The following is a 13,421-nucleotide window of genomic DNA, read 5'->3' as shown; positions in this document are numbered from 1 at the left end:
GGGTTTGTCCAGTGTTATCCTAACTTTATAAGCTATATCCTACGGTAAAGTGTTTTCATTATGACACTGCTTTAAGTTGGAGCTAATTAGTTTATGCTAAGCAATATGATAGCTTCAAGCCAATAACATAAAAAGTATGTCAGCTGGTTGCAACTCACAGATGATTTCTGTCCTACTTAAGGCTGGATCACACTCAAGATCACAGCATTAATATAGTTTCATGATATTACATCCTTTCCTAGCACACTTGAGATCCAACAAGTCACACATGGCTTTGAGACCTTCTTCCAGTTAGTTATCAGCTCTGGGCAGAGAAACTAAACAGTATTCCAGAACTGGAGAACTAGCATGTTTCCCTGTATGGCTTTTAACTAAGCTGGCAGGAAGCTAACTTGAACCTTCAATGGTTTTTACTTTTTTATTTACTTATTTATTTTCTGTGTAGAAAAAAATATGTCTGTTAGGAAATTTTGTTTCACACACACACACACAAAAATAATAATTAAATAAATAAAAAAATCCTGCTAGGACAAATTTTTCCTTCACTTCTTACTTGGTTACATGTGAATACAAATTCCAAATCCTTGAGCCAATTCTTCAGCTTATAGGTATTTCCTCTTTATTATTTATAAAGATAGTATTAAGACAGTGCAATTCATCTTAGCCCTTTAGTGGGCTATAAAAATTGCCTCAGATAATTACCATCTGATGAAATTGCGAGTATTGAAATAGCAAAATGTATTAAATGTGATCAGTGGTTAAAAAGCAAACTGACTATATAATAGAACAATTCAAAAAAGCTATTACAGTCTATAGGGTATATCCAGACTTATTCTTGTATCGATCAATATTATGTATCAACAAAATGATGCAATAGTTGTGCACCATGGAAATTATCTCATTAACTAACTGTTTTTAAGAATGGTAAACTTGCCATCTTAAACAACCTTACTGCCCCTCTCCTCTGAGCAACAACCCCTCAGTAAAAACAATAGTTTTTATTTGTTTATAAGTGGTGGAACTTCAAGAATTCTATAAATGCTTCTTCATGCAACTAGATAATAGCTCCCAATGTTATTTTGATTATTCTGAAAGTGTTGTTTACTTATAGGTTGAGATTTCTGTGCCAATTTTCAAGCTGGAATATACAGTTAAATAGCTCTTTATGAGTTATGTCATTCCCTGAAGCTATGCTATAATGGCAATAGTGATGTGACCTTAGGTACAGAGGTCTGTCCAAGTGCATGATAATATTGCCTGAAAGGATTGTTGCCATTTTCAAGTGGGTGCTAATGTTTTTTTTTTTTTCTATCTGTTTCAGCCTGTCTGGTTGTCCTCTGAATGCACAAGCCATAAAAAAGGGCAAAATTTCAGAAGAATTAATGACTATCAAGCTTAAAGCAAGTGGTGGTAAGGAGATTTGTAAAAGATGATGACATTTATTTAGATAGAAGGGCCCTGACTCCCATTTATACTTATGCCCCTTTATGCCATTCTATCATTAATTCTCACTCCTTTCAGTTGTCTCTGGCAATAACTAAACTTGAATTAAAAAAAAATCTTTGCATGAGAGAAAAAAATTCTTCTCATTTACCTCATAACTCAACATTTGGCATATGCTCCCATTTTATCTCAGAACATTTTTTGTTGTTGTTTGGAGATGATTTTAATATTGCAATTAGTAATAAATAATTAGATGCAAATCAGGCAAACTAGCTGACATTAGATAACTAATGACTAAAATAGAAGAGAGAAAAATTGCATGCGGAAGTTGACTTCTCCTCCTAACTTGAATACAACATGGTCTAGTTTCTGTGCAGTGCTTTGACAGTTTTGCTAACCTATGTAAGAAAAGTAAAGTAACAACTACCAAATAGTAAAGGAACAACTACCAAATAGGTATAGGGGGAAATATATGGGAATCTGCTTTATTATACTGTGTTCCTTAAAAAGCTGAGAGACAGGATTAAGAGAACTTTGACTTTATGCCTCTAAATGCTGAACAAAACAGCTGTGTTACACTGGGCAGGAGTTTGCTTCCATGTGCCCCATCTCTGTCCACGTTATCTCTGGGGCAGGGACTGCTACTGACAGATTTCCAAGATTGACTTTCTAGCAGACTCAGTTTGGGGCTGTAGGTTTTAAAGCAGAAACAACAACTACTGTACTTTCTGAAGACCGAGTTTGTCTCAGTGTGACAGTAAGCAAAAAGAGGGACATGCATTGCCAGCAGCTGTAGCTGCACAGTATTGTGCAGGACAGGGCTTTCACTAAAGACCTGAAGATTTTTTTTTATCTGCCTAAATTGTGGGAATGTAAAAGTCCTCCTTTTTATTTTATTTTTTTTCTGTAACGTGTTTTAGCTTCCTGATAGTTTCCCTTTTGCCATCATTTAGATTTCACTATTTATCACACATACTTAAGACTGTGCTTCTGGAAATTAATCCGAATAGAGATTTTCCCCCACAGAACTTCTTGCAAGATCAGCAACAGGTACAGATAAGCTTCCTGAAGTCAGCAGTTATACTATTGGAGATGTTCTCCCTGTAAAGGAAGGCTTGCTGTTATATTTTGTTTAAAACTAAAACAAAATTGTAAATACTCCCTCATGTTTCATTATATACGTTCTTCTTCCCAGCATTTCCAGAAGTTTTTCCTTTCTCTATCCTCCAGTTTGTGGTTGCATGTTGTGCTGGAAAGAAAAAAAAAAAAAAAAAAAAGAAAAAGAGAGAGAAACGAGAAACAGAAAATCTCAGAAAGCATTAATTATGCCTTACATGTTTCAGCTCACGTAGATCCTTTAAAGCTAGGAGAAAAAAAAAAAAAACACAGTAAAAGCAAAGTCAGAGACAATTTAAGGATCAATCAATTGGTCAAAAGCCTGTTATCTTCCTCTTATTCAGTAACAGCATAGCTTGTTACTCATATATCCATTTTTATGTGAACACTTTAAATCTGATATTGGTATTTTCAACTATTTCCAGGTATTGAGAGTGATGAAGAAATCAGACACTTGGATGAGGAAATAAAGGAACTGAATGAATCCAATCTTAAAATTGAAGCTGACATGATGAAACTTCAAACCCAGGTATGACATCAAAGCCAAAGTTTTAACTGTTTATTATACTATGTTTAAAGACAATAAGTAGATGAAATATGTAAACGATATGTTTAAATGCAGTTATTCTTGTGTGGGCTCTTCTCATCACTCTGTAGCATTTAAAATTACCAAAATCCTACACACCTTCTTTGTCAAGCTTTTTTGTTTGTTTGTTTTCTGTAAATAAGCAGCAAATTCCTGCTTATTGTCATGAAGATCTGGTGAGTGATAGGCTAATGGCAATTCAGAGCTAATCTCGGTGAGCAGAAAAAAACATATTTATCAAACAAAACATTCATTTTCCTTTGTTGACCAAACCTTTGTTGAGCAAACCACAAAGTCCCATGACTGCTGTGAAGAACCCGGGTTAGGGAGGGCATCACCTCTTACAAGCATGCTCTGACTCTTTCTGAGAGTTGATTTTGTACCTAAGAAAATCTAGTTCAGTTTACTCACCGTTAGTTATTCAAATAGTTTGGATTTTGCCTCCAGGCAATACCTGGTAAAGAACGGATGCGTTTTGCTAACAGATTTTTGCTAGCAGATTAGTCTGAGGGGGAGCTACGGAAAAGAGTCGTTCACTGTCATTCTTTTGTAAACTGACTAAACTGATTAAATTTCCTCCACGTGCTGGTTGTGGTTCTGTGGAGTGAGCCGGGTATGTTCCTCCACACGGAGATTCCTGAATGCACCCGGGGAGTCACCTGGGCAAACCAGGTCAAAGCATGAGCAAAAACTTATTCAATATTTTAGTGACAATACAAATTGGAGAAAAAAAGGTCTTAAATGAGAACAGGTCTGGAAACTGCATGTAAGTCTAAACTGATCCAAAACAGAGTGCAGCCACACCTCTCTGTATTTGCACCTTCCTGGCACATATGCAGTGCTGATTTGTGCTGTTTTTGTTACAGCCACAGCGTATATAGTCTAAATACGGGTGGAGTTTATGCCACCTGTGCTGAATCTAAATGATCCGGCTTCACACTGAAAAAGTTGCAGAGAGATCTGTTCCAAAGTGAACTGCAGTGAGGTTTTTTTTTTGTTTTTTTTTTTTTTGTTTTTTTTATTTTTATTCTCCCAGTATCTCTGGACACTTTTTTTTTGGCTCTCCTTGGTGATCACTTTGCTGTTTGCACAGAGATGGCCTAATTTATTTCACCAGATTTCTTTCCCCCTGAATCGCTCCCTGGTGAAGACGTCTGACCAGCAAAGCGTGACCTACAGCTGAAACAACGTGTTCCCTGTATGGCTTTGCTCTGTCTCCTTTTAGTCTCGCCTGGACAGGAGTTAGGCTGCCTCAAGCACGCTCCATACAAGAGGCCTCAGTGGGGTGCGGGCAGGCAAAACAGGGTTCCTCCCCTGGGGACAGTCCCGGTGCATGTCAAAGACTAACTTGGCCACAACGAGAAAGAGATTTAGGCAGGACAGAGAGATGGAGTCCTAACAAGGAGAGGGTGGGCATAACACCCGTGGACCTGGCTCTATCACTCCCTGCTTTGCAGGGCCAGGGGCTGCCACCACAGGGGAGCTGGGCAGCAGAGCCTATTGTTCCCCTGCACTGTTGCCTTCAGTTTTTCAGCACTGCTTTTGACATAAAACCCTTCAGGGCTCAGCGTATGTCCACCACATTCATGCTAAAAGGAAACCATTTTGCTACCTCAGGTGCTTTTTCCCTGCTGTTTCTAAAAAGCCTGTGTTTCCATTCTGTTGGTTGGAGATCATCTTTGCAATTGTGTGCTCAACCCCTCAATTTCCTTCCCACTCTATTTTTCTCCTATTGTTTTCAGCCCTGTCACTAATCCCGGGCAGCTCACAGCTCTGCCCTCCACCCAGGAGCGGGACAGAAAAGTAGCACAGCAGCTAATAGCGTCGTCATTGCCATTGTGGTCGATCAGCAGGGATGCTGTAAGAGCAGGACAGCAATGCAAACATCAGGCTCCTTTTTCCTTCCTTCCAATGCCCCTGAGGCCACGCTCTCTATCCCAGCTCAGCAAGGACCCCTCCTCCCCTGAGCTAATTTCCCTGCTCCTCTGGCCATGGGGCTCTCCCTGGTGCCTTGCCGACGCAGTGATTCTGTATGAACCTGCAGCAAGGTCCATCGGTTCACAGCAAACAACCTCTGCCTTGCTGTGACTATTCTGTGGAGTCCAGAATTTTGTGGACTATTCTGTGGAGTCCATCCTTAAAAAAGTGCCTGAATTCCAATTCCACAGTGGCCCCTCTCATAACAAAGTGATGGCCAGTTTGGGTTCAAACTGCAGTTACAGCACTGCCAGGAGTCTGTGTGACTGTGTGCCTGTATTTTGTAGATCACATCTATGGAGAGCAATTTGAAAACGATAGAAGAAGAGAACAAACTCATAGAGCAGAACAACGAGAGCCTGTTGAAGGAGCTAGCTGGCTTAAGCCAAGCCCTCATCTCCAGCCTCGCTGACATTCAACTTCCACAGATGGTAAGACCACAGCCAGCAGCTTCACACCTTCTTTGAGACTGTTTTGCCAGCACCTGAAGCAGCTGAGCAAGCTCAGGGACCAGCAGGAGCATGGTAGCTGCATTAGCAGAGCTCTCCTTAGCCTAATTTACTCTGAAGAGACACTGGATTGTGAATTCTGCTCACTAAGGGACTCAGTTGCTTGCAAGACTGAGCCAACGTTGGTGTCTCTGCCCTGTACTGCAAGACACTTTTCCCCCATCCCTCCCTATCTCAATGTTTACCCTGCACAAGGTGTGAAAATTTCACACCGAGAATCTGTATTTACTGTTAGCTCCTAGATCAGAATTTTAACCTGTTTCATCCAGCTCAGTGCTGTGATTCTTCTGGAGTCAGCAAAGCCTCTCAAAAACTCCACATCCTGTATGTCTTGCAAACACAGGCCAAATCAACAAAAGGTACTTTAGTCTACAGAATTACAGCCCCCTTTCCCAATCTCAGGAGGAGCTCTGGGAAATTAGGCGAGGACAGGTTTGTGGACATCAGCCATAATCCCAGAGCCTCAATAGGAAAGGCCTCAATAGAAAAGCAAGTTACACTGAAGGTAATATCTCCAAGACCTTTTCTTGCTATAAGTGTGCGTGGTTGCACACAAAACTCCCTTCATTTCTGCAACCCCTCCATTAGTCTGGATGACCATCGGGTTTATGACTTCTCCCCAGTTGCCATAACACTGCTTTTCCTTGCTTTGGGGTTGGGTGTTTGCTTGTGGTCGTTTGGTGTTTTTTTTTTTTTTTTTTTGTGTGTGCGTGTGTGTGTGGGTTTTTTTGTTTGTTTTGTTTTGGCCTTAATTTTATCTCCTACAATTATAATATGTTTTGTCTTCATTTAGGGGCCAATCAGTGAGCAGAATTTCGAAGCATATGTAAATACACTCACAGACATGTACAGCAATCTGGAACGGGACTATTCCCCTGAATGCAAAGCTCTGCTGGAAAGTATCAAACAGGCAGTGAAGGGCATCCATGTGTAGGATGTGAAAGCTGCTGGGCAACAGAAATTACTTAACAGCAGTAAACTCCAGATGGATCTGTTAGGAGTTCATGTACTGCTAAGGGGTGTAGGTTGCCATGCTGCATTTACAATTGCAACATTGCACTAATTTTTTCCCAGCTGACATAAAAAAAAAAAAAAAGAATAAAACCACAACAGACTATTTGTATTAACAGCAATGCACTCTGTTAGTATATTGTATTTATTTCAGTACAATTCCTTTTTTCTTCTTCTTTTGCACTCAGTTTTTGTAAAGTGAATGTAAAAAGTGTGTGCAACTATTTTTTATATTTTTTATTTATTTCTAATCAAAGAGCTGTTTTTTTTTTTTAACTTTTAACAGCATTTTTGCGGCCTGCCATATTTTTACAAATGTGTTTATTAATTTATTTTCCAATGGGATTTTAAATAGACTGAAAGTTATACTGTAAATTAAATAACTTGCTGGGTTTGTACAGGAAGAAAAAAAACTATGAAAGTAACAAATGACTGAACTGTGGTTCTAGTTTTATTTTCCTCACATCCTGCTTTTTTATAATGGCTTTGTATCAGAAATGGGTTTGCAGTAACATGAGATGTGAAGATGCACGGAATGAGAAGATAAATGGTGCCCACTAGTGGGGAACTTGGGCTCTTTAAAAGCACAGTATGCTGGAAAACAGTGTGTTAAAGAATACGTTAGCAATAATGAAATATAGCAATCAGCAAAGCACTTGACTTGGCTGTGTGATTTAGCCTATGCGAATGATTATTTAAAATGTTTCAAGAGAACTTCAGATTTATTTTACCACTGCAGTTTTTTTCAGAGTCAGCTCATGGAGGGAAATGACAATTATCTCTAAACAAGAACGATAATTTGATAGGACTGGTACTCTTTTAGTATGATACGTTGAGGTTTTAAGCAAGCGACCAGTATTGCTATGGATTTGGAACTGAAAAATGCAAACACATCCCAAGCTGAAGATTTTGTACATAACAAGTCAAACACATCTCCCCCTGAAATGGCATTCAATACTGGTTTGAACTTATGGCACCGGAGAAGGCAGCAGTCTGGAGAGGAATGTTACTCCAGCACAGTTGTGGTTGCCCTTCTCATTGAATGAACTGTAGCAACACGCTGATTGGTTTCTCCCATCCTTATTCTCCGAGACTAGTCTGACACTGCATTGGTTACCAGTCTTTCAGTAGGGTACCAGGCGCTCCAGGGCGTGCAGGCACAGGGGATGGGGCCACACACCTGTGCAGAGGCGCCCATGCGTGCCCCCCTCTCCAGTTAGCCTGGGCACGGAGTTTCTGAATCCGTCAGAATTTAGCAGTTGCTATAACCGAGGCAATGTCTATTTCAGGGATTGTAAGTAATTAAGCATTGTTTCAGAAGTTTTTTTTATATTTATTTTTTTTAAGAAAAAGGTATAAACAACCAGCTAAACTGCCTTTTTTGTATGCACACACACCTCATGTGCATATGTGCCTCAGTGTAAATGTATACATGGATCTAGCATGTGTTTAATTTTTCCGTGCTATAATGAAAGTGTTTATTTTTATTAGCCTCATTTATATTTAGATTGAATATGATGGCATTCACAGGCTTGACATATACAATTATATTATTACTGTTCCTGCACAAAAGTACTATTCAAAAGTGATTCAACTCTCATGCACTGTGGTCACTGTTCTGCATTAGGTGGGGCTTGCTTTTTGTTTGAGGGTTGATTCAACTCTCCAATACTAGTTTAGACAGGGAAAAATGTATGTTCTTAGAAGCTGTGTTTATTTTTAAATCGATTTTTCAAAAGCTACCATACGTGCTGTCTAATATAAATAGGAGGACACCAAACAAAAAAATTGCTATTAAAGTTATTGTACTTGCTAAAAAAACAAAAAGCGAACATTTGTTATACTTGTTAAATGCATACAAAATGAGTTCACTCATTACAAAGACTAAAATTTAATTTACTAAATATTTTAACAAATTTGTTATATATTTTATTTAAGTAAAAAAAAATCTTACTGACCTATGTATTTATTATTATGATTTACTCTCGCTTCAGGTTAATTTATCTGTGTTTGGTTGTTTGCTCAGGATGTTCTGTGAAGTATGTTTGTATTTATTTGCCTCCCTTGTACTTGATATGTTTTGTAATGTGCACTGATCTCTTTTTTTTTCCTTTTTTTTTTTTGTGTTTAAATGCATTGATGAGCTATACTGTAAATTAGACCTTTTGTAAAGAGCAATGATGTATGCATTTTTTAATTTGGAGTAGTTTGTATACTGTTTCTTCATACAATTAATATTTCTTACATCAAAGCAACAAAATTGTGTTCTGTGCTGTACATTTGGTGTATGGTAGGAAATAAAATTGATAATGAAATATTTCAGCAAGTTTGTTGGTTTTTTTAGCCTCTAGATGCCGACTTGTATTACATTCTTAACTGCACCTGGCACTATACAATGTGTCAGATGTTTTACTTGCTTTGTGTACAAAATGTGTCATCCCTGTAAGTAAATTTCTGGTATAAATAATTTAATTAATGTTTTGCTTTGTCAATTTGAAATAAGGAGGAGAAAAATGGAACTGCTTAAGAGGTCCTTTTCACTTCTGAAGGGAAAAAAAACGAAAAAATCACTGCATTATTTAATGCATTGTTTTCTTGGCAGTTGTAAGCTTCATTTATACTGATAAAGTATGGGATTTGTGCTGACCTTTAACAGCTGCTAAATGATGTTTAAACATAAAAGCCATTGTAAAGTTTCCAGCAGTTTGGAACCACCCACTGTTCCAGTGCAATTTTCTGCCGAGATTTGCTGTGCTTAGACATTGCACAAATAAAAATCTGCTCCTTTTAGAAAGATAATATTTCCAGTATCTAATGGACTTTTTTTTTTTTTTTTTTTCACTGCTAGTTGTAGCAAAAACAAGACATTTTTGTTTAGGATGCATGGTAATAGCTATAGGATAATTTCTTGTCTCAAATTCCAACTCAAATTCCAACTTCCCGTGAAGAATATTTTTCTTTAGAAAACAAGGTAAATTTAAAGCTCATAAAGTAGCTGATAATTATATTTTTGAGTAGACATAGCTAGATAAGCCAAAATGAACTATGACACTAGAAAAATTGACACATCCTGCATTCAGATAGAGCAGATCAAGAAAAATTGTTCTACATCTATGACCATAAAAATGGGGAAAGGGAGTACTAACTGCAGTAAAAATATATATGTCCCATTGATTGAATTAATTGGAAAGGAATTGAAGCTTCAAATATCAAAGAAAAGGAATGAGAGCAGGAACAGTCAATATCTGCTGTCCTGTCAGCTCAGGAGGTCTATATCCTGTCTCTTAACTGCTCATGGAAAAGGTTTTTGAGACCATGATGTAAAAATCAGCTTCTGTTTTCTACTGCAATCATATTTCTATTTACTAATTAAGCACCTCTTCTCTCCTGCTGGCTTAGTGTATCTATCTAATTACATCATGGCTTTTCCACTCAGAGCCCCTTCATCGTATTTATATTGTACTTCTTTTTTTTTTTTTTTTTTTAACAAAGCTCAGAGTTTCTTAATTGGAATTTGTAATCTTGCAGTGATGCAGCGTCATGACAGAAGGCAGCTCCTTCGTCTGTTCGTGTACAATTTATTCTACCTGCCTTGGCATTTCTCCTATGTTTAAAGTTTGCTTTATGATTCTTGCAGCTACATTACTTGGATGTTTATAGGAGATCGGCAGCAGACAAAGTCCTTTGTTTATCTCACTCAGGATACCGTGGAATGATAGAGCTCCATTTAGCTTTTGTGTAATGTAGGACAGTGACCCAGTTTTATTACCTTTCAATATCTCATTCTGGCTTGGTTTTCTTCTGTCTCTGTTGCTCTAGTAAGTCTTAGACAGCCAAGCTTACACATAATTTTGCCAAGGATTAGTCTGATTTCCTGTCTGACTTCATGCTACAAATTGCTTCAACTGCATTTCTTTCTTAAATGAATATTCCCACAGACATTGTCCAAGTAAATCTCAGGAATTTCCAGCTATATGATAACAATTACTATTTAGGTTGCTGTTATATCTGAATACTTCTGAAAGTATTACTGCACAAGATTTTTCGAAACCAGATACTGATTTTGGTGCTCTGCCTCAGCATCCTTGAAGGGGCCTCAATTTTAGAAGCTAGAGGCTCAGCTATTTATTTTTTCCAAGCAGGGACTTTTCCAAATTCCCTTCTTCTGATCAATCCAAATTACTAGCTATTAAGCTTTCATATTATTATTTGATAGGATCGTTACATATATCATGTTAACATCTATTTGTGTTTATGTAGCATTAGAAAATTCCTGGCAAGCACTTGTACCCATCCCAGATACAAAAGAGTAGAACAGGTTGTTACCCCAAACTTAGTTCTAACCCTTACCAAACTCCTATTTTATTGTTTGTGCACACATCTTTTAAAGTTCTGATGGAAAATGAGACAAGAAGGGGAAAAAAAAAAAAAAACAATAACAACAACAACAAGAAAAATACCCCACAAAGGGCTGAATCTCATTCCTTGTTTAACTGAAGATAGCATCTGTCCAAACAGTCCCCTATCATTGTTGCTGAGGTTGGAGCTGGGGCTTAAAGTATCTGGCCTGAAATCTTCTTTAATTACATCTTCTTTATATGTACAGTCTCTGTGCACCCCTGATTATTTCTGACACAATAAGCAAAATCTGGATTAGAAGCCAGATTCTACATTGATTTCAAATTTACTGGGATGAAATTCATTTGATTCTTTAGGAGCAAGATGAGCTTAGTTCCTCTGAGAGGGAATTGCCTACAATTGGGGGAATGGAGTCTGTTTCTTTCATCCCAATGTCTGGTCAAAAAATGTTAGGGAAGGAAAGAAGGTTTTTAAAAAGCTTAAGAAAACCTACTGGGAAAACACGTGTAAATTGAATTCCTTCACAGTAAATGCAGTACCAGCTCCTCAGGCTGAAGAGCTCATCTCTAAACAGAAGTGCTGCATGGGGAGCTTCAGTGCTGATGGCTGCGAGTGAACATCCTGTGTGTCCAGCAGATGGATGAGGAAACAGCACTTTGGGAAGCCATCCCTAGGCCTAGGTTGGCATTTTTGGTAACTCTGGGCTGTGTTTGATGGGAGATATCTGCAACACCACACTATATATCAAATGCTTTGATGGTAGTCATTATAAATAACGCTGACCCCCGGTTCTTCGGGACACTGAATAGTACAAGCAAAGTCATTCAAATCTAATGCATCTGGGTAAGCTCCTCTGTCTGTCAGAACTGGCTCAGTTTGTATGCCACAGGCTCAAAACCAATCCCCACATTTCTGATTTCAAATTCCACGTTATCAGTATTTATGCACAGCCCATTATCTAGTTGTTTTTTTTTTTTTTCCTATGTCTTTATCATAGTCTGCATTTTATTCTTATAACTGTTATATTATTTTCCTTGAAGATATCTTCCAGCCAGCACTGCAGCTCAGGCTGAAACTAAATTTTTGAAATGCAGAAACCGAATTTCAAAACAACTGAAGCAAAGGCTATAAAAGCAGAAGCACTTTTATTTGAGATAATGGAGCTCCTATGGATTTTGTGAAAAATCAGCTGATTGCTATGAGGGCAAAATTGTGATTCACTGTAAGAGGGAAGCGGAGGCAGGCTCAGCTGCTACATGCTCTGCTTGGCAAGGGCCAGCTCGTGATCAGCACGATGCACAGCCCAGCCTGTCAGCAGCAGTCTGTGCAAGTTCAGCTGGAGAACTGCACTCCTGTGCCTGGTGTGGTGTCAAAGGACGTGCAAGTGCAAGCCTCACACGTGCATGTAAATATTTAAGCAAGGAAGCAGGCAGACAAGCAGGGATTCTTGCTTTTGGGGTCACTGTGACAATGACAGGGTGAGAGGGACAGGGCAGACGGCCGTCAGGTGTCAGGCTGCATCAGCTCCACTTTGAGCAGAGCAGCTCTGGCTTCAAAACATGGGTCTTTTTCCTTTTTGTCCAATAGTATACACTCTTGGGCTTGCTATTGTATCAGAGCATAGGTAAAGGGAAAGCTCCCTCTGAGCTTGGACTCACCCAGAGGTTGGCGCATGTCTTGAAGGCCTGAAGTCCTCCTGCTGGGCATGCCAAGCCCCTGAAACCCTGGAGGATCGTGACAGCAGCACTGCCATTGCAGCTTCCTGCCTGGGCCAGGGCTTGCTGGGGGGACTGGTGGTTGGGCAGGGATCCGAGATCCTGCCCTGAGCCTTTTCCCCACCCTGTAAGCACCGGTGTGTGGCAGCCCCCAGCCAGCTGGCAGCTGCCTGGCCGTGCATCCCTGCATGTCCCCCTGCCCCGGGCCACGCCAGGCAGTCCCTTCCCCGCAAGAAGCTTAAATCTCCATTCCCCATCTTGGGAGTGTGGCAGGGCTGCAGCCCTCGCTGCTCATGATGCCCTTTCTATGCCCAGATTAGAGGACATTGTCGTGGCGCATATGAGGCCTCGCAGATAAGGCGCTGTACGAGCTCCAGCAACATCCAAACACAACAGCACGGCTTTTGCATCCAGCCTACAGGATCAGAGTTTATTTCCCCAACGCAGACAGCTTTGCACTGCCTTCCCGTTAATTAAAGTATTGATTACAATACCGCACTGTTTACACGCAAGATTTTGCATGGTCTTGGCCATTCACATGCAAATGAACTTGTAAGCCTTTCTGTGCCCTAAAATCTGCTGATGTCAGTCTTCCAATTCTAACTCCACATTGTAGGACATGTGGCTTTCTATAGCTTAGCTTTGATGCCCCCAAGTCATATTATCTCAGTTCCGAGGTTCATTATGATAAATCTTTTGCTGGTT

General features: G+C 39.4%; 1 protein-coding gene across 5 annotated transcripts in view; it reads left to right on the top strand.

Moving 5' to 3' along the window:
* ST18 (ST18 C2H2C-type zinc finger transcription factor) overlaps nucleotides 1-8,960 on the top strand; it is a 178,108-nt gene extending 169,148 nt beyond the window's left edge. For all 5 annotated transcript variants that reach the window (XM_013184970.3, XM_013184971.3, XM_048072433.2 and 2 more), the window contains 4 exons: nucleotides 1,322-1,410; nucleotides 2,985-3,088; nucleotides 5,410-5,553; nucleotides 6,425-8,960. In XM_013184970.3, the coding sequence (XP_013040424.1) occupies nucleotides 1,322-1,410; nucleotides 2,985-3,088; nucleotides 5,410-5,553; nucleotides 6,425-6,565 (478 nt within the window). In that variant the 3' untranslated portion in view covers nucleotides 6,566-8,960. The remainder of the gene's footprint in view (nucleotides 1-1,321; nucleotides 1,411-2,984; nucleotides 3,089-5,409; nucleotides 5,554-6,424) is intronic.
* Nucleotides 8,961-13,421: the final 4,461 nt, after the last annotated feature.

The sequence above is a fragment of the Anser cygnoides genome, chromosome 2 (genome assembly GCF_040182565.1).
Source record: "Anser cygnoides isolate HZ-2024a breed goose chromosome 2, Taihu_goose_T2T_genome, whole genome shotgun sequence".
NCBI classification, from domain to species: domain Eukaryota; kingdom Metazoa; phylum Chordata; class Aves; order Anseriformes; family Anatidae; genus Anser; species Anser cygnoides.
Note: the sequence above shows the minus strand (reverse complement) of the source record. Positions and strands in the feature narration are given on the sequence as shown.